The sequence below is a fragment of the Trachymyrmex cornetzi genome, unplaced genomic scaffold (genome assembly GCF_001594075.2).
Source record: "Trachymyrmex cornetzi isolate Tcor2-1 unplaced genomic scaffold, Tcor1.1 scaffold225, whole genome shotgun sequence".
NCBI lineage: Eukaryota > Metazoa > Arthropoda > Insecta > Hymenoptera > Formicidae > Trachymyrmex > Trachymyrmex cornetzi.
The window spans coordinates 1553688-1575515 of NW_017296901.1; the positions used below are offsets into that span (position 1 = coordinate 1553688).

At 32.2% G+C, this 21828-nt stretch overlaps 2 protein-coding genes across 4 annotated transcripts; one reads left to right on the plus strand and one right to left on the minus strand.

Moving 5' to 3' along the window:
* Positions 1 to 4999: 4999 nt before the first annotated feature.
* Positions 5000 to 8040, minus strand: Rheb (Ras homolog enriched in brain). 3 transcript variants are annotated; one of them, XM_018506515.1, is made up of 6 exons: positions 7650 to 8040; positions 6388 to 6506; positions 5933 to 6004; positions 5580 to 5787; positions 5359 to 5488; positions 5000 to 5291 (listed from the first exon to the last, which is right to left on the minus strand). In XM_018506515.1, the coding sequence occupies exons 2-6, from the start codon at positions 6434 to 6436 to the stop codon at positions 5202 to 5204; spliced, it is 549 nt and encodes a 182-aa protein (XP_018362017.1). In that variant the 5' UTR covers positions 6437 to 6506; positions 7650 to 8040; the 3' UTR covers positions 5000 to 5201. The 3 variants fall into 3 exon arrangements, with proteins under 3 accessions (XP_018362017.1, XP_018362018.1, XP_018362019.1); XM_018506516.1 differs by lacking the exon at positions 7650 to 8040 and adding an exon at positions 7360 to 7613; XM_018506517.1 differs by lacking the exon at positions 7650 to 8040 and adding an exon at positions 7336 to 7613.
* An 865-nt stretch (positions 8041 to 8905) lies between these two features.
* On the plus strand, positions 8906 to 20428 carry frj (membrane bound O-acyltransferase domain containing farjavit). Its single transcript, XM_018506514.1, has 6 exons — positions 8906 to 9117; positions 14928 to 15199; positions 15290 to 15441; positions 17320 to 17528; positions 17821 to 18142; positions 19737 to 20428. Exons 1-6 carry the CDS (start codon positions 8906 to 8908, stop codon positions 19953 to 19955), a joined length of 1386 nt encoding a protein of 461 aa, XP_018362016.1. The 3' UTR covers positions 19956 to 20428.
* The last annotated feature ends 1400 nt before the right edge of the window (positions 20429 to 21828 follow it).

Here is a 21828-nt window from a genome sequence, read left to right on the forward strand (position 1 = left end):
CCATTTTAGTGTCATCATCTCCCGGACTATAGGCACCTGGTCGCTGTGATTGGTGGTGTCCAATCGAGCCGTGATCAATCGGGATCATCCCAATAAAAATTGTCTAAACTGTGTCCAAGCTCTTACTTAAGAATCTCTAAGGTGATCATAAACAGGACTAAGGCCGGTATTCATAGTCGGTTCTTATTTCAAGACCGTCTTAAGTAATGTCTTAAGACGCTAATGCAGCCCTCTGATTGGTTCGTGACTTCTTAAGACTGTACTTAAGACGGTCTTGAATATAAGATCTGACTATGAATACCGGCCTAAGTGATCGTGTTTGATACTCACCGTCCATAGATAACCTGAGATAAGCATAAGAATGGTTTCCAGTTCAGAATTGAGAGAATTCATGGAATCCTTTTGGATCTTTTGTTACATTTCTTTTTTAGAAGCTTGAAATAATTATTTTCCTCACGATGGATGTTTTTTTAGAAATATACTCTACATACAAAACTTTTATCTTGTAATTATTTATACTATAACGAACATTATTTTGACGCTTTTTAGGTTTTTACGGCTGTTATCTTTAAAGATACCATAAGGTTTGTGGGTTATCGCCGTGTTTTTGTCCATTACTAATGTCAACGTTTCATGAACTTTGTCGTTTATTTCATCAGTGCGAGGAGTGCACTGATACTGAACTGCTCCTCCAGAAAATTTTATGTACACTCTAGAAGGGAGTGAGGGTATGTTGAGAAAGGGGGGAGGTCTTCCTTGTCATGCAGAGTCACTTTTCACAAACGTTCCAATAAAAGAAGTCTTAAATATAATTAAAACTTCACATAATCCCCCCAATAACATCATTATTTAATTGAGCACTGCCTAACAACCACATTTTTCCTGCAATAACTAATTCTATGGACAGACGTCTGGAGCAGCTATGAGCTCCCCTATCTCTTTTGTAATTGCAAACATCTTCATGGAGCACTTGAAGAAGAGACCCTTTGTAAGACGATCGATAAACTAAAAGTTTTGTTTCGTTATGTAGACAACACTTTCGTAATCTGGAGACATGGCAGTGATGAACTTCACAAATTCTTAAACTTCCTCAACAACTGACATCCTAATATTCAATTCACCATGAACATAGAAAAGAATGGTAAGCTTTCCTTCTTAGATGTTCTTGTCACAAAGAAAGCTGACAATACCCTGGGCTATCAAGTATACAGGGAGCCAACAAACAGATACTTACATGCCAAGTTGCACCATCCAGCATAAAAACAGTCGGCAATACACTTGTGCATAGAGCATTCAGTATCTCTGATAAGAAACGTCTACAAACAGAACTCAACCATTTGAAACAAACCTTACAGCGGAACGGATGCAATAAGAAAAAAGTGGACAGGACAATCAGCAAACACAGGAGCGAGACAAAGAACAACTCGGACACAACCACAGAAAGAGTTAAACAAAAGATCCATTTCCTCTCCATTCTTCATATATAAAAGGAACAACAGATTGAATCGACAGGATTTTGAACAAATACAACATCCGAACCATTTTCAAGCCTCCAAGGAAGCTCAAGCAAATCTTGAGAAATCCTAAAGGCCAAAGACCTTCACTCAGTTCCACAGAAGTATAAATGGTCAACGTACGCATGAAGGAACATCAACATGCCACACAATCAGCATTGGTAGAACATGGCGTTAAGATAGGACATCAAATTCGACAAAACGGTTACTATAGCTACAACGATGTCATATTTCCTAAGGAAATACAGAGAATACAGAAGAAATATCCAGACAATTTGAACAGAGACTCAGGTTACAATGTAAATAGAATATGGAAGATTGCTCTCTTGACAAGACAAGCCAAGAAAGATCTCCCCCCCCCCCCTTCCCTAACATCCCTCTCTACATAAAGGGAGTTTCCTGAAGGAGCAGCTCAGTATCAGTGCGTTCCTCGCCCTGATGGAAAAGTGAATGGCTATGTTCACGAAAAAATTGGCATTAGTAATGGACAAAAACACGGCGATAACCTATAAACCTTCTGGTATCTTTGAACATTATTTTAATTATTTATCTAAAATCAAATTTTTATTATAATTAGAATAAAAAATGAGATAAATTAAAAATCGGTTTAAATGTAATCTAAAAAGAGTTGGAATTAAATAATTAGTCATTTTTCGTATTAATGGTAATATTTGTATTTTAATGATTTAATACAAATACCACCATTATTTACCATTATTAGTTCGTTAATTTATTTTTTGAATTTTAAATAAATTTTATTGTTAATTTTTTTATACTATATTTGATGGAAATTCCATTTAGATATTGATTTCAGTAGAATTTCATAAATTCTATGAATAATGAAATTCGAATTAAATTGATTTTCTATAGATATCTTATGAGAAAAAATACAAATTATAGTTACTCCAAATAAATAAAGATGTCGTAAGAGACAGTTTAATAAAATAAAAGCCAAATTTTTATTCATCTACCTTTTATTCGAGTATAGAACGAAAGCTAATTACTAATAAATTAGAAAAGTCGTGAAAATTATATAAATGGAATTGATTTATAAAACGAACTGATCACATCGCCGGCGACTATACTGGCGCGTTACTGATTCGCAAAGTGCTTAAAGTAGGATTAACATTGTAAATTAAGTCATGTGTAGGGAATATTCGAATTTCCATAAGCATGGAACCTTGAGCTAAAGTATACATACCGTTTTTAGGATTTACATACATGTATATGTATTGTATTTTATTGTACATCCATATAACACGGTTATAAATTATGGCTATCTATTTAAATGTAAAGAAGAAATATGTCAGAGAGGTTGAGAGAATATTTTTTAATATATCAAAGACTTGTCTTATCGTTGAGAAAAAGTAACAGCTGAGTGGACCAAATTTGTTCATTGAACTATGCGTTCGTGATTTATCCTTCTTATGGATACTTGCGAATATTTGCATTGAAACGCGATATTGGTTGCGTTCAACAGAACGTTTATTTTGTAATTGTTGGAAGTTTTTTTCACTGATTGAATTATACTTTTAGATGTAGGCTGTGTTCGGGGAGCACGCTATCAACGCTATTTGTATCATACTATCCTTGTTTCACGTTTAATGAACGATGAAGATAGAATGACACAAATAGCATGAAATGACACTAAACACAGAATGACACTAATAGCATTTCCCCGAACCCAGCTCTAGAAATGGTCCTATCTCAGCAGACAATCATAAAATGATTGCAAAACTATTGTGTTCTACTGAACACAACTTGATTACAAATTAATAGCTGAGTCATACAATCAGACACAATAAAATATATTTCATTCTTCTATTTACCTATTATGGGTTTAATTATGGATTTGATTATAGACTTAATGCTCCTGTTTGCTCACCATTACTATCTCAATTTATGACATCAGAAAATAATACGTGTAAAAATAAAGAGTTAAATAATACATGCTCTGGGTACGTATTATGGAACTTCCTTCCTTCCTCTTTGATTGGTCTGCGCCCTTTGTACCGAGACTACCGAGACGATTTGACTAGTAACGAATTAATGGTCTTCGAAATGACTAATCTATATATAGAAATGCAAAGTACCGGCCACCTCGAACCGGACAAACGGAAATCTCGGAACAGGATAATATAATCCAAACAAAAAATGACAAAACGACCTTCTAGACACTGAGTGTCTGCGTCTATTTGGAGACACTGGTAGTGTACTAGTGTCTCGGCGCTAAGCTACTCGCAGCGTAAGTCCGGATCTACAATAGGTGTTTTATGCCTTATGCCGTAAGGAAACTGACCAATTACAGTCGAATCCGAGAAGAATAAGCGACTGTGATTCGCCCATTTCTTATGGCTTAAGGCTTAAAACCTTATTGTAAATCCGGGGTAATGGTTACGACGCTTCCGCGCCGCACGGACGCGCGTCCAGACTTTCTTTTTTTTTTTTAATTAATGACTCCCACCTCCAAACAGTAATAGGAGGTCGATACGGCTAACGCGCGTCCAGACGAATGAAAGGATTGAGAGCACCGAACTCTATAACACGGAATGGGCATCGAGGAAAATTCGTGGCAGCAATTGATCAGCCGCCATTTTGATTTGATGTAGTATTTGAGCGAATCAGAAACGTTCGCGCGCGTGTTACGATCGATATATCGATCGATGTACTATCGATGTATGGAAATCAATATGGACATGAATGGGAAGGAAAGGAAAGATTCTAATTAGTTGATTCGCTTATGCATTATGCGTTATGCAAAAGTCTGTGTTGCGCCCTTTAGCTTCTGTCTTCTATGTAATCAGCAGCAGCAGTAGCGCAACTATTCAAATTCTAACCACATTAAATTAACAAATAAGTTCAAAATGTATAAAGTAACTGCAAAAGTAATTCAAATTAATTAGTAATTACTAACAAAATGTAATTAAGTTAAGTTACAATTGGAAAAAAAGGAATGAAATTAAATTATACTGAAAAAAGTAAGTCTAACTGTATAACTTAATTACGAGTAATTAATTACTTCTCAATCCTGTAAATTATTCATTATTGGATAGGTGACCGTTTTGGAACAATGCTATCTGACACATCTATTTTAATTTTTTTTACATAACGAAATATACATTCTATCGCCTTATTTTCTTGTGCACTATCATCAGTGAATCATAATTATAATAATTATAACAAACGAAAACGTTTTGTATAATTGATATTTATGTAGAAATAGATTTTTTAAGTTAGCCTTTTAATATGTATTTCTTTTATAAAGATATATTTAAATGTATTAAAAAGGATAGAAAAAAAACCTTATAGACATAACTAAAATTATAATTTAACTTATATGAGTGTTGATCTTAATAATAAATTCTACATCTATTTTGGAGACCCTGAACATAATCAAACAGAAATTATAATGATAATATACTAGAGATTATCTTAATTATATAATCCGAACGTTAAACCAAAATGTATGTATATAAGAATGTATATAAGTATAATTATAAATTATTTATAATGTATAGCAAGAAAAAAAAATATTATCATTTAACATGCACTTTTCATTTACACTTTTTGACACTTGTATTTATCTTAATTAATGGGATTGTAAAGGTATCAGAGTATAACGATGATGGTTTCTTTTACCAAATTTTACACATTTACATTTTTGTTAAAGCCATTGATTCAAACAATTCAACAAATAATACAATTCGGCTTTTCTTGTACATTCCCATTGGCTTTCTCGATCTCCTTTAGTAGCGTGTGAAAAATATCTGCAACAGACTATGGAAAATGCGTTCAATAAAAATTTCGCAATATATTTCGAAACTGGCAAAGTATCTGTAGATACCTCATTTTGTTTTGCACTGGTTTCTAGAAATGCTGCATTCCAAGAGTTTGCTAAACGTTTTCCTTGATCTGTTGTGATCATACGATCAACATACAGGTCTGTTTTGTTACCCACTAATACGATTGGAACACTATAAAACCAAAGATGTTATTCAACATCTATAAATGATGTATGAATGAACATAGAACAAATATTGAACATTTGAGAACTTAGATTCTTACTGGAGTTTTCCAGTAATGTCGAGTAATTTGTCATAAATAATTTGTACAATCTCAAAACTCTTTGCACTGGTTATGCTATATACTAGAACATAGCCATGAATATCCATCGAATACTGAGTAGGAAATATACTATATTCATCCTGACCAGCTGTATCTACTAACTTGAGTTCATAATCTTGACTATTTACTCGTGTACTTTTTGTGAACGCTGTAAAATGCGAAAGACTTGTAATACTTTTAAATTGCTTAATGCATTCACACATTTCTATAAATTATAGATTCGTAGAATAAAATAATAAAATAATAGAATAGAATAAAATAATAAAATAATAAATGAGAAAAGTGTTTCTTACTATTTTCTATTGTAGGATCATACGAGTCTACAAACTGTCCCTCGACAAATTGTATACTAAGGGATGATTTACCTATTAAAATTAAATATATATTAAATACATGTTTAAGTAAATATATAAATGTATCTTCAGTTATATAATGTTAATCATGTCTTACTGCAAAAAGTTTCAAGTTATATCCCATAGATAATAATAGGTACAGACTGTGATATCCTATAAAGGTTGTAACTATCAGTTTAGAAAAAACGAATTAGCTTAATATATATTACACGCATACTCTCTCCCTCCCCCCCCCTCTCTCTCTAAAGTATCAAGTTGAAGAAATGCTGATACGATTAGATGACTTGTTTTCTTTCAAACAGAATACAGACACCAAGATCAGGAAATGTCTATACTTATTATAATCTATGATAAGCATGCAAAAAGGATATCTTATCATATAACATATGTCTTACCTACAGATCTATAGCCCATAATAGCTATTTTCCTCTGTTTTGGTGGCATGTTGTAGCATTTACAAACTGAAAAGCAGCAAATATATTCAATGGAAGCTGATGCATAATCCAGCTAAAACCTGCGAACAAGGGAAGATTTTATAACTATCTGGTCTGGAATATTCTCTCTCTCTTATCGCGTTCATTAACATCTCAGAATTATATGGTGATAATAAATTGCAAGCTAGACACATCTTATACTAAAGAGTCATAAAAAAGTACTTTTTTTGCTTTAGGAAAAACTATGAACTGAAACAAGCAGCCGAGACATTACATAAACCAGTCTGGACACATTGTTTAATTACATTTATATATATTTATGTAACGATACTTGCAATATTTATTTTTATTACTAATGCTCGAGGACGAGAATCCATTGGCCAGAATCCATAGTCCGTTCTTAATCTCAAGACTGTCTAAAGCAATGTCTTAAGATAGTAATACGGTTCTTTTTTGATTGGTTCATTGAAACCTTAAGCACACTAGCTTCAGACCATCTTGAATCTTGAGCAATGTCTATGGATTCCATCCTTTAAGTCATGAGATGTTTTCTAAGCGGTACATAATTTCTACTCTCTAATAAGGAAGTAAATTTTGATGTTATTGACAATGAGTTACATACATCATATCCTCACAAATTTGATCAATAATGGATTGTTGATCTCATCATGGTGTAAGAAGACATGATGGATCTCATAGGCTGGTATGCATAGTCGGATCTTATATTTAAGACCATCTTAAGTAGTCTTAAGATGTCATGAACCAATCAGAGAGCTGTATTAGCATCTTAAGACATTACTTACGACGGTCTTAAAATAAGAACGGACTATGAATACCGCCCACAATCTTATGAGAAACACTTACGTTGCGATGAAAAGAAAAAATTAAACAGAAAGTTAGGGTACACACATGCATCTCAGAAGTGCATCTTACATCGGTGTAGAGCCTTAGATTATGAAGCAGTGACGTTTCTCTGAAGAGTCGTGTATGAATCGACAGACCTTCGTAGTTCGTACTTCGTGTCAGAGGAAAAATATCGCTCCGAACTACGCATCGTTTGATGCATGTAATGTATTACGGATGCACGCGTAGCGTATGTATATGTATATATATATATGTAGTATGTACATATGTACGACGTACGAAGTGGAAGAGAAAAAGAAAGATAAAGGAGGGGTAAGAAAGGGAAAGAGTGTGAGATGACGTCAATGACATTTATATACCCAAGCATCATGTATGTTTCACGTTTGATTTGATCTGAAGTCCATCATTTCCGGATGATGCATTTAGCAGTTAGCCACGTTTCGACTTTCGACAGTTCGACGGCCGTTGCTGATGCGGGACGGGTCAGACCAGTATGGACCAGTAGCAGTCAATCAACGCAAGCCAATGCTGTCGGGCAGTATCGAGGCGTTTCCTCCTTCTTCTTCTAATTTAATGGCGCTCACCGACGAAATAACGGCGATTCCGGTCAAATCGTCGTGGTGTTGTAAATTGTAAATGGAGTACCCATGGCATAGGAATATAAGGTGATATAAGGTATACCATTTCCAACTCGCAAGAATGCGCAGTCGCTTGAACATGGCGACTGCTCTTTGACCAATCAAAACGTCTCAAATTGTAATGCTGGATTCACTGGGTTCGACATGCGTCGTACAACGTTCTGCAACCAATGAGAAAGCAGAATTTTATTTTGTATCGATGATACTTGTTTTTTGATTGGTTGCGTCGTATGACACACGTCGGATCCAGTGAGAATTCAGCATAAAGGTGCGGAAATCACACGGTGCGGAATAAACAGGATTCTGACGGATTTTGCTTCGTATCATTGGAATCCTGATTTCTGATTGGTTGCAGAGTGTCGTACGACGCAAATCGGATGCAGTGTGAATCCAGCAATAGCCCTAGTTAGTTTCTGTATCGCGTACCACGCTAATCGCACCCTTATATCATTTCTATTAGCGTTTTCGGCCCGATCGGGTTTGCACCAACCTGGGTTGGATTAATCTTTCCTATTGGTTGATGTCACACGCTCTACCAATAGGAGAGCGCAAAACGCCATTAATCCAACCCAGGTTGGTGCAAACCCGGTCGGGCCGAAAACACTATAAGATAAGTACCCTGATCAAGGTAAATTTTCACGAGCTGCTCTAACCGGCTATTTTAGCGGCAAAAAGTATCACGTGATCAAAATGGACATTTGATATTCGTCAATTTTGACCACGTGATTCTTTTTGTCGCTGAAACAGCCGGTTTGAGCAGCCCGTGAAAATTTACCTTAAGCTGTTCTGTGATTCTAAGGTGGTCATGTCATTGTGTTGATTGTATGTTATGTATCTGTGCTCATTTAATGAACTAACTCCTGCCGTTCATCTAATCTAAAATCAAGGAATTTTGACCGTATCGAATCTGGACTTGGGAATCAGGTGCTATATTAACAAAGAAAGAAGAGAAAGTGCCATTCATTTACATTCTAACAATGATGTGGGATGATGTTATTTATGTACTATTGCTATTACTTTCCATAGCGTTCGGGCCGTTTTATTGTAAAATAAGAGGACTTCGTACAAAACAATGGGTCGCGACCCTTTTCGGCTTCGCATTAGTCGTTTGTGTTTCAGGACTGTCAGTTTTGCATCCAATCATTACCGTTCTCATCAACGCAGTTATCCTAACCAACTTATCATGGAAGTACGAATATATTTTTTTTCAAAGTAAATCTTTTTTTATAAAATTGACTTGCATTTAGAGTATTGCTCACTGATTCTGCTAAAATTTTACGTAAGTATGTATTTTAAAATGCAAAATTTGTGTGTCTAATAATCTTATTTTAACAATTTAAACTATATGTGATATTAGTTTGGAATTTTTTTTTAAGAAATTTTTATATATTTTCAGTGCTTTCCAATATCTGATATACATATATATGTACCCAGATAATCAGACGTGCTGAAATTATCTACTGCAAATTTATGCTACATATGTTGGCAAAAATCAGGCAGTAGTCGAGCACAATTTGTCATTTCAACTTGCGTTAAATACAGCAAAAATTCTACAGAAACTGCATCATAACATAGTAAAAAATAATATATTATAAAAATTAAGCAAAATAATTCTGCATAAATAGAACAAAATTCAAATATATGCTGGCACAATATATAAACCAAAAAGAAACCAAAGCTAAATTTAACATATCATGCTAAGTTAGAAAAATGTATTTAGAAATCTGGTATGTTGCTATCACGTGTGAGAACGATAAAGCAACAGAAATACCGTACTGATTTATCATATCAAGTGCTGATAGCGAAAACAGTAAAAATCAAGCATAGCCTGCCGTCACGAAGTAACTGTCTAAAATGCAGCATATATATGTTGTGATCTGCTTTATCAGCTGTTAAAAACAAAAATGTAGCAGAAATCCATACAGCACAAAATTTGCAGCAATATTGCTGCAAAATCTGCAATATTGCCGCAACATGCAATGTTGCTGTAATGGTGTAGCAGTGTTGCTGTAACTTTTATGCAACTTTGTGCTGTGGAGGCATAATCTGTCGTCATATGTCGTAGCAAAAATTGAAGAAATAATATGTTAATATAAAAAAATTATTAGTATTTTCGGGTTAGCAAAGTAAATATACCTAAATCAAGTCTGCCAAAATCTTGTATTATAATTTGTGTGTCACGTACTATGTTGACAGAACTTTGGCAGTAGTGAGCATAATCTGCTGTCTCAGTGTTGGTAAAAGTACAGCAGGAACCGAGCAGTTTAAAAAAAAAGTATCAAGATATATTATTAAAAATCCTACAAAAATTAATTAGAATTAGCATAAATTAGTAGATTCTGAACATTACATGCTGACACAATGTGTCATCAAACACTAAACCAAAACTAAGCATAACGTGATATTTATATACTGGCAAATGCCCCATAGGTATCCCATCGGTGTTGGATGCAAACGCTTTTGCGTAATGTATAGTTAAGATTCCTTGTTAAGGAGTGCTCGAACTCCGCAATGTGGCTTCTGCGGTCCCCAACAGATTCGGCGCGTCGCAGAGTTTCTTCCTACGATCCTATTTTGTAGCCGATTTTGTGAAGGGTGCGTTCCGGCATTTTCCTTAAAGCGAGTCGATTTCGATATATGTGTTATTTCGAGAAGCCAACCGCGTAATTACGACTCTTCTTTCTGAGTTTAAAATTTATTATACAAATACTAATTTAATAAATATATTCATAAGCGACAAAAACTTTTACTAGTAAACACATACATTTTTATACTTGTGTGAATAGGCGTGAAAAGTCGATCGCCCTTAAGCAGGAGGGGAGGCAGGATGGACCTTGCTTTGCATGGAAAGTCTAACGCCTCTAAGCAGGGGGCATTTGGGGTGGACCTCATTTCGTATGGGAAATCGTGCGTCCTTATAGGCAAGAAGAGTATATGGTAGTTTTTAATATTGTATATGATAGAAATAAGACATTATTTTTTAAACTTTATTTATTAATAACTTCTGAACGAACAGTGACCGCCACGTAAAATCTTTTGAAGATCACTTATGTATACTATTTATCATATACAGGGTGTCATAGAGAAAATAAGAAAATTTTGAAAATTAGTTTTATATAAATATATCTCAAAAACCATATGAGACTGCCAATTAATTCATAAAAAAAAGTTGATCGCCGTACCCTTACCTCTATAACATATGTCAAGGCCAAGGTTATTCAAGATATGTCCTCCATAGACATAATAAGAATAGACCGAGCGTGAGGTTTGAAACGTGAAGACTAGGTAGAAAAAGACGGACAATGGATGCCGTATAGCTTTCTCTTCCTGACTAGGAAAGAATGGGGAGGAGAAGTAAAGTGTGAATATCTTGCTCTTTGTCTAATATTTACTCTCTGTTCTTTTTTACCTGATCTTCACGCCAAAGAGGATACGCTCGGTCTATTCTTATTATGTGTATGGTGTCCCCTAATATAAAGAAATATCTTTATTAGAAATCCCGTGTATGTATGGAAAAGCGAACCACTTCCTGGTACTTCTAGATATGAAATTATTATCTATGCCACTCTGTTTCAGAATTCTATTAATTTATTAACTCTTTTATTCTATTCATCAAAGGAGGATAGAAATTTCCAAAGATTTCTCTACCGCTCGAGGATCGTTCTATTTCTATGTTTTCTTACATATTTTTCTTCGTAGAAACCGAAAATAATCATGCCAGACTTAAGGAAAAATTAGTACATCGAAATGAAATGAATAAAATCCTTATTTACACGTTATAAAATCACTGTCAGTTATATTTCAATAATTTATTTATAAAATTAACTCCAAATTGGATCAAATGCGAATAATATTGCACTACAAAATGTTAATTTGATTATATTTTTCATTATAACATTTGTTATCTCGGTACCATGCCGATGCGCAACGTTTTAAGTGGCGGAAACGGTACCGAAATGACAAATAATGTCAACGAAAATAATATAAATAATAATTTTTATTTTTCATTTGTAAAAATTAAGTATTTATTGGTAAAATCTCTGAAAAAAGTTTATTTTCTTTGTCAAATACACTCGAATATTTGTTATTGCAATTATTTTCGATTATTTGAGGTAAAACGAAGTAACAAATGAGTTATATTACAGCAAAACGTACTTGTAGACCATATAAAGTTTATAAAAAACATTTGTTTAATAAAAGAAATTATATTCCATGCACATTTTTTTCTTAGTATATAAGCAAAAGATAAGTTGATTTTGAATTCGAAATAAAACTATTATAAATTTTGTATTTGTAGAATTAACAAATATATATGTATTTGTATTTGTAGGGTCAATAAATGTCGTAATAAATTAAATATAATAGAACAGAAATGCTATTCTATTTCAAACTGTATGTTTTTTGCACTAAATGATTATTAATATTGATTGAATGATTTTTCGTATTGAAATTCCGTTTATTACTATGTAATTACTATGATATTTCACGTATATACACTACTCCCGAAAAATTTCCGAACATAGAACTTAAAATTGCATAATATTCGGGTCACCGTAACTCGGTAAAAAATCATCGCAGACAAAAAAATAAAAAAGCATTTTAAAGCTTGAAACTTTTACTTTAGCATGCTTTTCAAAAAAATTTTGTTTTTACAGTTCTGTATCTTAACAAATATCATGTTATATTTTTTACAATTACGTACATTTAACAGTGCGCAGTTTGATAAAAAGTTTTTATTCGAAAAGTTCAATATTTTTGTGAAATAGTACAAAGATTTATTTCCAAAATGCTTTTTAAAAAATTTTCTTATGACTTTTCGTGACTGAATTACGCGTTATTGAAGCTAAACTTGCATAGCTCACAACCAACATTAAAATTCGGTGAAATACCATCGTAAAAAATTGAAGCATTTTGAAGCTCGAAGTTTGTACTTTAACAAGCTTTTGATCGTTTCTAAATTTAATTCTATAGAATTGAGAAGATAAACAATTTTTATGACGATTTTTTACCAAATTTCACCGTTGGTTATTTAGCAATTACAACATTAATTACAACATACAGAACATTCTATACATGTCACACGTCACAGCGCCTTGCGCTGTCCGTTATTCTGGCGACAACGGGTGCATCGTCTGCCTGCATGTTATAACAACAGTTCACTCAATTCGAGATTTATATAATATACATGGTGTCCTAGATTTACTGCATCACCTACTAGATTTCTGAAGTTTGAGATAAAGATTCTAATATCAAAATATTGAGGCTATAATAGTTTTCAAATTGTATATAATTATAGCCTCAACGTTTTAGTATTAGAATTTTCATTTTAAAACGACTTTAGGAATCTGCTATTAGCAGGTGGTGCGTTAGATCCGGGACACTTTATATAAGATAAGATCAATATGAAATCAATTTTAAATCAATTTTAATTATTTTAAATAAATATTATGTTACATTTCAATAAATATTTAGTAAGTTTATCAAATATTCATAAAAAAAAAATAAATTTTAGTTATATGTTTAATGAAATAAACATTATTTTGAAAGGAGATTATGCTTTCTTATTTTAATAATTGGATGGTAAGTTTCGAAGTAAACATTTAGTCCGTTTAAAATTTGTGAGTTTTTTTTCTAAAACAATTAATGGAATTCAAGTTAATATTTTATTACAATAAACGTTTATTATAAGATTTAATTTGTAGATTGTTTTCGTAAATCTCTCTCTCTCTCTCTCTCTCTCTCTCTCTCTTTCTCTCGTTTCGATTTGTAAATTCGACAATTGTTTATTTAAACCTGATAAATAACTACCCCATTTTACTAGCATTACATTTAAAAACAGTAAATAGTGTACTTGTTTAAATAAATATTTTATACATTTCACTTTGTGTATTTCGAATGTAATTAATGATTTATTACTGTTTAACAAATAATATCTCAAACTAGAAACTTATTCTAAACAATATTTTAATTTGATTCCAATTAATTGGTCATTGGTATTATGTAAGTAAATTATTTATTCAAAACAAATCATTTTTTTGAATTGGATTAATTTTTTTTTCAGTAGAGTAGCACACGTTTTCAGTGTATTATCAATCGAACATACGTAGATTCTGAACCAGTCGAGTACAAGCCAATCGAATACTATGACACTGAAAGAAGGCGCACTTATTGTTAGTATAAACTAATGCATTCAATCGAGTTCGTTGTAAGATTAGGTATATGTCATATTTTATGTCAAAATATGTTGCGGGATAAAGTATAAAATATCACAAACTATTGTTCTTTAATATAGAGTACACACGAAAATACATGAAAAAAATTAATTTTATAGGACGTATCATCGTATAGTATACATGACTAATAGTCTAAAATCGACATCAGGTGGGTGTTTTATATTGTAAAATTTCTAGAAAAAAAAAACAATGATAAAGGCAATATTTCTTTAAAGCATATTATTTGTTAAGCCTTTAGTTTTCGACGTACATCCTGAATTTTGTATTTAATACAAATGATAAACTTTGATAAGCGCACTAAAATTTCATTATTTATCTTTAGTCTGATGATTGACTTGAGAGTTTTCAACTTATATTTGCTTAAAACATGGCATCTGCAGTGAGTGAAATAGTCTAATCGATTACATATGTAATAATGCATACCGTTCAACATCAGTTATCAACAGTTCAGTATACTCAAAATAATTCTAAAATACGTATTTAAGTGGAATTCTGCAAATCAGTAGAGCATACTCAAAATGAAATATTCAACATTTAGCGTAGCTAAGTAATGAATGGTAATCCAATAAAGGAAAATCATGGCTAATATATTCTCAACGATATACTTACTAAAATTTTAATAAAAAATTTTCATGAGAGGAATTATAATCTATAGACTAATTTAATAAAAAAATGTAAGAAACAAGAAATCCAGGTTTTCCCGAATCCGGAGTACCATATAATTGTATCCGTCACAGGATTGATTCGATAGACTTTGATCTTGCAGAAAATGTCACTTGATCAGCCTATATTTCTCCTTTTTCTACTTACTGGTAATCTTTCGATTGGGTGACTATTTTGGTTTACCGAGTCCACCAACTCACACGAATCTCGTTGTAATGATTCTCACCTTAAAGCTATCCGGGCTAGCATTCGAAATCAACTCGGCAGCAACTGCGCCAGCCGATGATGTTCAAGGAGCGAATTCCGACGCGCTTAAGAAAATTAATTTCATGGATGTGATACATTATAGCTTTGGTTATATGGGTGTACTAACAGGTAAGATACGATGAATAACTATAAGCACAAAATTATAATAAATGCATGTTAAAAAATTCGAATATAAATTATATTAATTAATTTTTGCAGGTCCGTATTACCGTTACAGGACGTACTGGGACTCTTTACATAGACCGTTTTCCAACTATGTTGATCCGTGGCCACTCACCTATTATAAACTCAAACAGATCACGGCGTTCATCGTGTTGTTTCTAGTGATAGACTATCTCTTTCCCAGCGACGTAATGTTCACATTACATTACAAAGAACCAAATATAAACTTTGCGATAGAATGGGATAATTTTAATCTTATTGCATTATTATTTACAGTAGCTTCTAGACAATTAATATTGTTATACAATGGGTGCGTTCAGGAAGCTCACTATGCAGCGCTACCACTGTTCAGGGAGTTAACTGATAGCACTATGAAACATTATCGTGACGTTATTGTTGGTAGCGTTTGACGTCATGACTCGCGCTACAAATGCTATCGTCAAAGAGGTAGTACGTTGATAGCGTAGCGTTCGTGTGCGCTATGAACAGCGATAGTGTAGTGAATACTGAAGTGAACATTGTTGGTTGATACTTCGAAATGAATGATCGCAATAGTATTCATTACACTTAGCTTTTAAAATGGATTACGTGGAAATGGAATTGCGCGATGAAGAGTTACAGGAAAGTTATATGTTAAAATTGAGTCCAACGGATGTCATTAAAGTAAAAAATTATAAGGTGTTATGGTTGTCCAATATTTTGTAATTATACAGTTTAGCTCAAAAATCAATAAAATTTGGGTAGTTCAACGCGTTTTTGCATAAAACAAAAGAATCTAGCAGAATCTAAAGAATCTTGCTCTTGCTCCATTTTGCCGTATGCGGTATGGTTAGGGCAAACACTACACTATTACTGTTCACAGAGCTTGTATTCGCTAGCGTTATCTTGGCTCCGTGAACAGAGATGGTAACGTTAGCATTGGTAGTGTGCGGTAGTGAGCTCCCTGAACGCACCCAATATGTGATATTGCATTGGGTTTGTATAATACAAGATGGGACATTTAAAATATTATCCCTGAAAATATGCGTCGCAGCAAAAAACGTTTAAGATAAAAGTTGATCACACAATAAATGAGGGAATAAAACTTTTAAGGGGGTACTCCAGTGTAATAGGCGTTTTTTCCAGAATTTATTTATGAAGAACCTATAAAAGTTATTGATATCAATGTTTTTCTATACACTCATTAATATTTAAGCAATTTGTAGGAATTTTTATGTAAAAAAAAAAAAAAAAAAATTATCCTCAGTGGACCGTTTTGACGTTATCGATAAAGAAAAAAACGTTTGCACATGGCTTCCATAGTTGGAGCGAGGAAGGAGGGAGATTCTGCTTGTTCGAAATAAAAAATTCAAAATGATTCTTAATTAGTAAATAATAAAAGCAATATAAGGCATGTAAGAGTCTAAAGTATATAAATTTTATGTTAAAAAACTAAGAAATTACAAAATAAACGTTAATATATTCTAATCGATTATAACATGTTTCAGCCTCTAGATTAGGCCCTCTTCAGATATAATAAACGCAAAGTTGTTACATCAATAAAACAGTATTAATAGTCATGGAATTCGATGTATACGTAAGTCGAAAGACCGGATGAAAATTGAACAGAGAAACGGAAATTGTTCGCCAAAAGATTGGAAGACTAATAATTGAAAAGAATTTCTTAGTGTCATACTTTCGACGATATTTGCCTTGAAAGAGAAGTACCGTTTTTTTTTTCGAAGGGATATTTCCTAAACATGCGAGATTCTGCCAGTATAACAAAATATTCTTAGATTTTTTGTTATATTTAACAATATACTACAAGGTGAATCAAATCGCTTACGGACAGTTGTGATATGTCCCTTGTCATTATATTTTGTTAATTAAAAGTTCTTTGAAATATGTTGTATATACAACTTATGAAATATTAATTCGTCTATGAAATACTACTGTGCAATAAGATACCCATTCATACTAATTCTCAATCTGAAATTGAGTTTCTAATTACGTTTTCTGATTGCAAATGTGGTGACAGCATAATAATCAATACAATAATTTTAATGATTCGTCCTTTTCGATTTCAGTACACGCAAACATCAATGTTCGAAGAGCACTGTTTCTTCTATAGATTTTTCTACATGTATCCGGCATTCGCTGGTTTTCGACTGAGAATGTTTATCGGTATGGCGCTGGCCGAATGTGTCTGCCAAATGTCAGGATTAGGAGCTTACCCAGTTTGCTGTCAACCCGCACCTGGTCTGGGCCCACGCGATTACAAAATGATCGAAAAATTGTACGATTTCTTCATTCCATTTTGAGATATTTATATTCAGCAAGCCGCTTTTCTATTAGCCAATTATTTACATTTATATGCCGTTTCTCAGCACTAACAAGGAGACTTACATATGTACTTCACGGATTTTGATCAGCTTTTGCATGGTTATTCTGGGGCACCAAAAAATAATCCCTGTAAAGCAGTAAATTGCACCTCTGCGTATTTTTCCCTAATAGCATCCCTTGTATCTATAATCAGAGAATATGGGAAATTCACAAGCAGGCAATCTGTTAATATAATAATTTTTCAGATCGCTTGATCGCGAGAGAGTGAAAAAAGAGAAACAGGATTTCGAAACGGTGCATAACATGAATGTGTGGGAAGTGGAATCATCTCCATTTGTCAGGCACACGATGAAAATGTGGAATACATGCGTACAATATTGGATGGCTGTGTGCATTTACAAAAGATTCCCTCATAAAGGTTTAAGAACCATCGCCACATTGACTTTATCTGCTCTATGGCATGGTTATGCTGCCGGCTACTACTTTTGCATCTGTCAAGTCCCGCTCTATCTACCTTTCGAGGACATCTGTATTAAATTTTATAATCAATGCGAAGAAAATGAATTTGTAAGTTGTTTATACGTAAATTTAATGATATAGAGATGTAAATTCCATTTTGGTATTATCTAATAGAAAAAGATAAGATAAAATGGATTCCCCTTAAGTGGAAATGGCTATTTTTATTATTAATGACAAAAAATAAAAATAGAATATTATTTGACCGTTTAGATTAAAAAAAAAAAAATTTTTTTTTAAATTATAAGCAAAGTTGCAAAAAAATTGATTTTCCATAATTAAAATTCAGGAAGGATTTACTTATAAAAAAAAGTAAAATATCATATAAAAAAAGCATTGTAATGAAAAAGTGAAGCATAAAGATAAAAAGTTCTGTTTTATAATTTTACAATCGCACTTCAATTTATTATTGTTTTGATTATATTAGCAGAGAATGGAAAAGTTTATTTTCCGTTACTTTACGGTTACTTTTTATAATATCAATTTAATAATGATGTTGCAATTTTTTATAATTGTAATGATGACTAACGCTAAGGTTACACTAAGAAAGTCACTTTGAAAAGTAAATTGTCACCATTGTGTGTTACTCATTGAGAGAAATAATAAGTAACGAGTAACACCGTAAAGTTACTCCATTACAAGTTACATTAAAAAATAATAAGTAACGAGTTACAAATTGCGAGTTATTTTTTTTTTCAGTAACGAATAAATTTTCCAACCCGTTACAAATAATTATGACTGTTTCAACTGGTGTTATATTATCAACATAATAAAAAAATTCGCAATGTCTCTATTAAATCAGTATTACAACAAGATAACTAAGATGTAAGTAACGGCAGTTACAGTAACTAATTATTTCTATTCCTTATATTAGTATATATTAGTGTAATTGGAATTGTATAGGATGTTTCATAACATGTGGGCATAACTTCAAAAATGAATTCGAGACGCAAAAATAACACAAAAAGAAAACATTCATATAAACATTTATTTTATCTGATCTTATTTTCGAGTTATAGTTATAGATGTTTTCGTGTTTCATTAATTTTCGTCACAAACTAGCTAGCATTATAGTGTCTTCACATATCTTCCCGTGTCATACTGACTATTAATAAACAAATAAAAAAATATATAGTTATAATATGGCTATAAGAGTCAAAACGGATTTATTCCAGAAATGTTAAATTAAGCTTCATAAATACACTTTGGTATCATGAAAAGCTTGTTTTGATTCTTATCAAAACAAATCATATATTATTATCTTATATTTTTTATTTGATATATAAAAGTCCTTGTAATTTTTATTTCTTTAATTAGTAAACACGCTCTATATGAAGAAACATCCTGAATATATTATAACAGAGAATATCGTCTTAGAAAGATATCCTTTCTTTGTGAATCATTATTTGAAGAATTTTGTTTATCTCTTAAAAATCTTCTACGTTATAGAAAAAATGTAATATGTAAATTGAGTTATATATATAAGTCGCATTTATCAATTTAGATTAAACTTATAAATATCTTGAGATAAAAAGATATACATATTTTTAAATAAAACAAAACTTTTCTATTCTAAAGCGATGTTCTCATATATTGCAAATATTAATTCACGTTATTTATAATATTTTCTCACAATGAAATGCAGGACAAGAAGGCCTGGAGATTCTTCCTCTGGTGGGCGAAACTTACGTGCATGGCGTATCTTGGCGTGCCCTTCCAATTACTGCGCTTCCAAGAAATAATACATTTTTACAAAAGTTTATATTTCTCCGGACATATTTTAGGGCTTGTAGCCTATCTTGTCTTACGAATCCTAAAAACTCGCTTTCTTAAACGACAAACGGAAGAACACAAAAAGAAATAATTTTTCTTGTTTTATGTTAGCTTTAAAAAAAGAGGTTCGCATTTCAACGCGAAAGAAACATGTCTGGATTTAACCATTTTTTAAACTGTTGATCCACTAGTGGAAACAGGAAATCGGTTTTCAATTATTTGATATTTTTTTATAATTACAATTTTCTTGTATGATTTAGTACTTTTTTTACATTAAAATGTTACGTGTGATACAAAATGTTTTCTAACATGTGAAACGCACTTTGGATGGGGGATACTTACATAATGAAAAAAGATCCTATAGACATGTATCCTTTTGATTTTGTTTCAGAATTATAGTCATTTTTTTCCTCCAGTAATGTATAACTGCTTATCTTTATAGGAATCTTTATTCGAAATAACCACCTTTAGTTTGCAAAGCATACAATCGTGTCGAAGAACTTTTCAATCTTTCTTCCAGGGCTCCGCTCCTTCCCCTACATCCCCACCCCGATTTATCCTGACCTAGGGCCATTTTCACCAAGCTCAGTTAACTTAACCAGCCTAGTAACTGTAATGAAATAGAAAGAGATAGAAATAGTTCTATCTCTTTCTATTTCATTACAGTTACTAGAATGGTTAAGTAAACCGACGATGGTGAAAGTGGCCCCTACTCAATCTTTACCCGATTGTGAGGTGAACTTCGGTTTGCGTGGGAAGTCGCACGCTCCTAGGCAGGGGAAGGAGGTGGTGTGGAACACATTAAATATTTTTAATGTGTTGTCAATGAAAATTAAGTTACAAATAACTTAAATTACGTTTACTTACATTAAATTTTATACAAATCTACATAAAATTTAATAAAAAATGTACTAAACTTCGTAAAATTTTATGAAACGTACACTAAATTTCATGTACATGTACACAAATATACTTTTCAGTTACAGATACATAAAATTTAATGTAGTCATAAAATTTAATTTAATTTATATAACTTAAAAGTACATTAAATATCATGGCATTTTTAACAGTGTAGCTAAAGAAGAGTACAAATTTTTGGGACCGTTCAGGGATTCAAACTTTAAATAAAATTTATAAAATTATAAAATCGCTGTCAATTATGCTTTAATAATTTAAAAACTAATTATTCCTTACCCCCTCCCCTCCTCTCTCTCTCTCGTAACGATGCAAGGTTCATTTTATTAACTTTATATCGATGTATCAATTTTTGTTTGAGCGTTATTACTATGATAATTTATGGTTTCCATGAAGAAAAATGCATAAGACAATGTAAAAATTAAATGATCCCCAAACGGTCGCAAAAATTTGTACTCTCCTTTAGCTGTTTCTTTATCTAAATAAAATATTCAAAAAATAAAAAATCTCTCTCTCTCTCTCTCTCTTATTTCTGAAAGAATAGTATGCTTAATTGGTGAATTTTGAAAATCTATACGTTCTTTTCGACTTAATTTATGCAATTAACACTATTTCTCTTATCTTTTGATATTGTATCACAATTACTGAACAGACGTGTTAACAATTATGAGATATAAATACTTATGTACATTAAAATTGGATTGATATTTGTAACATTTTTCGTAACTATTTTGCCAATTTTAATTAATTTTTCTTAATGCTCAATTTATTTAATTTTTTTAATGAGATAAATTATCAACGTAAGAAAACTCAACGATTATCATTTAATATTTATTTTGGCAATTTATTTCAAAACTATATTCGCAAATAAACATGTAATTTCAAAACAGATCAGGCAACAGGCAATGAAATTCCAATGCGTCAAAAAATTGTTCTGTGCCGTTTTTTGTCCCGTGCGTCCTTGTAGTGATTTGTATTAGGTTGTCTCGAACTTATACCCGGAAACTTTAATTGATTCGTTATTCCCTGTACTTTTCATTGGATGCTTT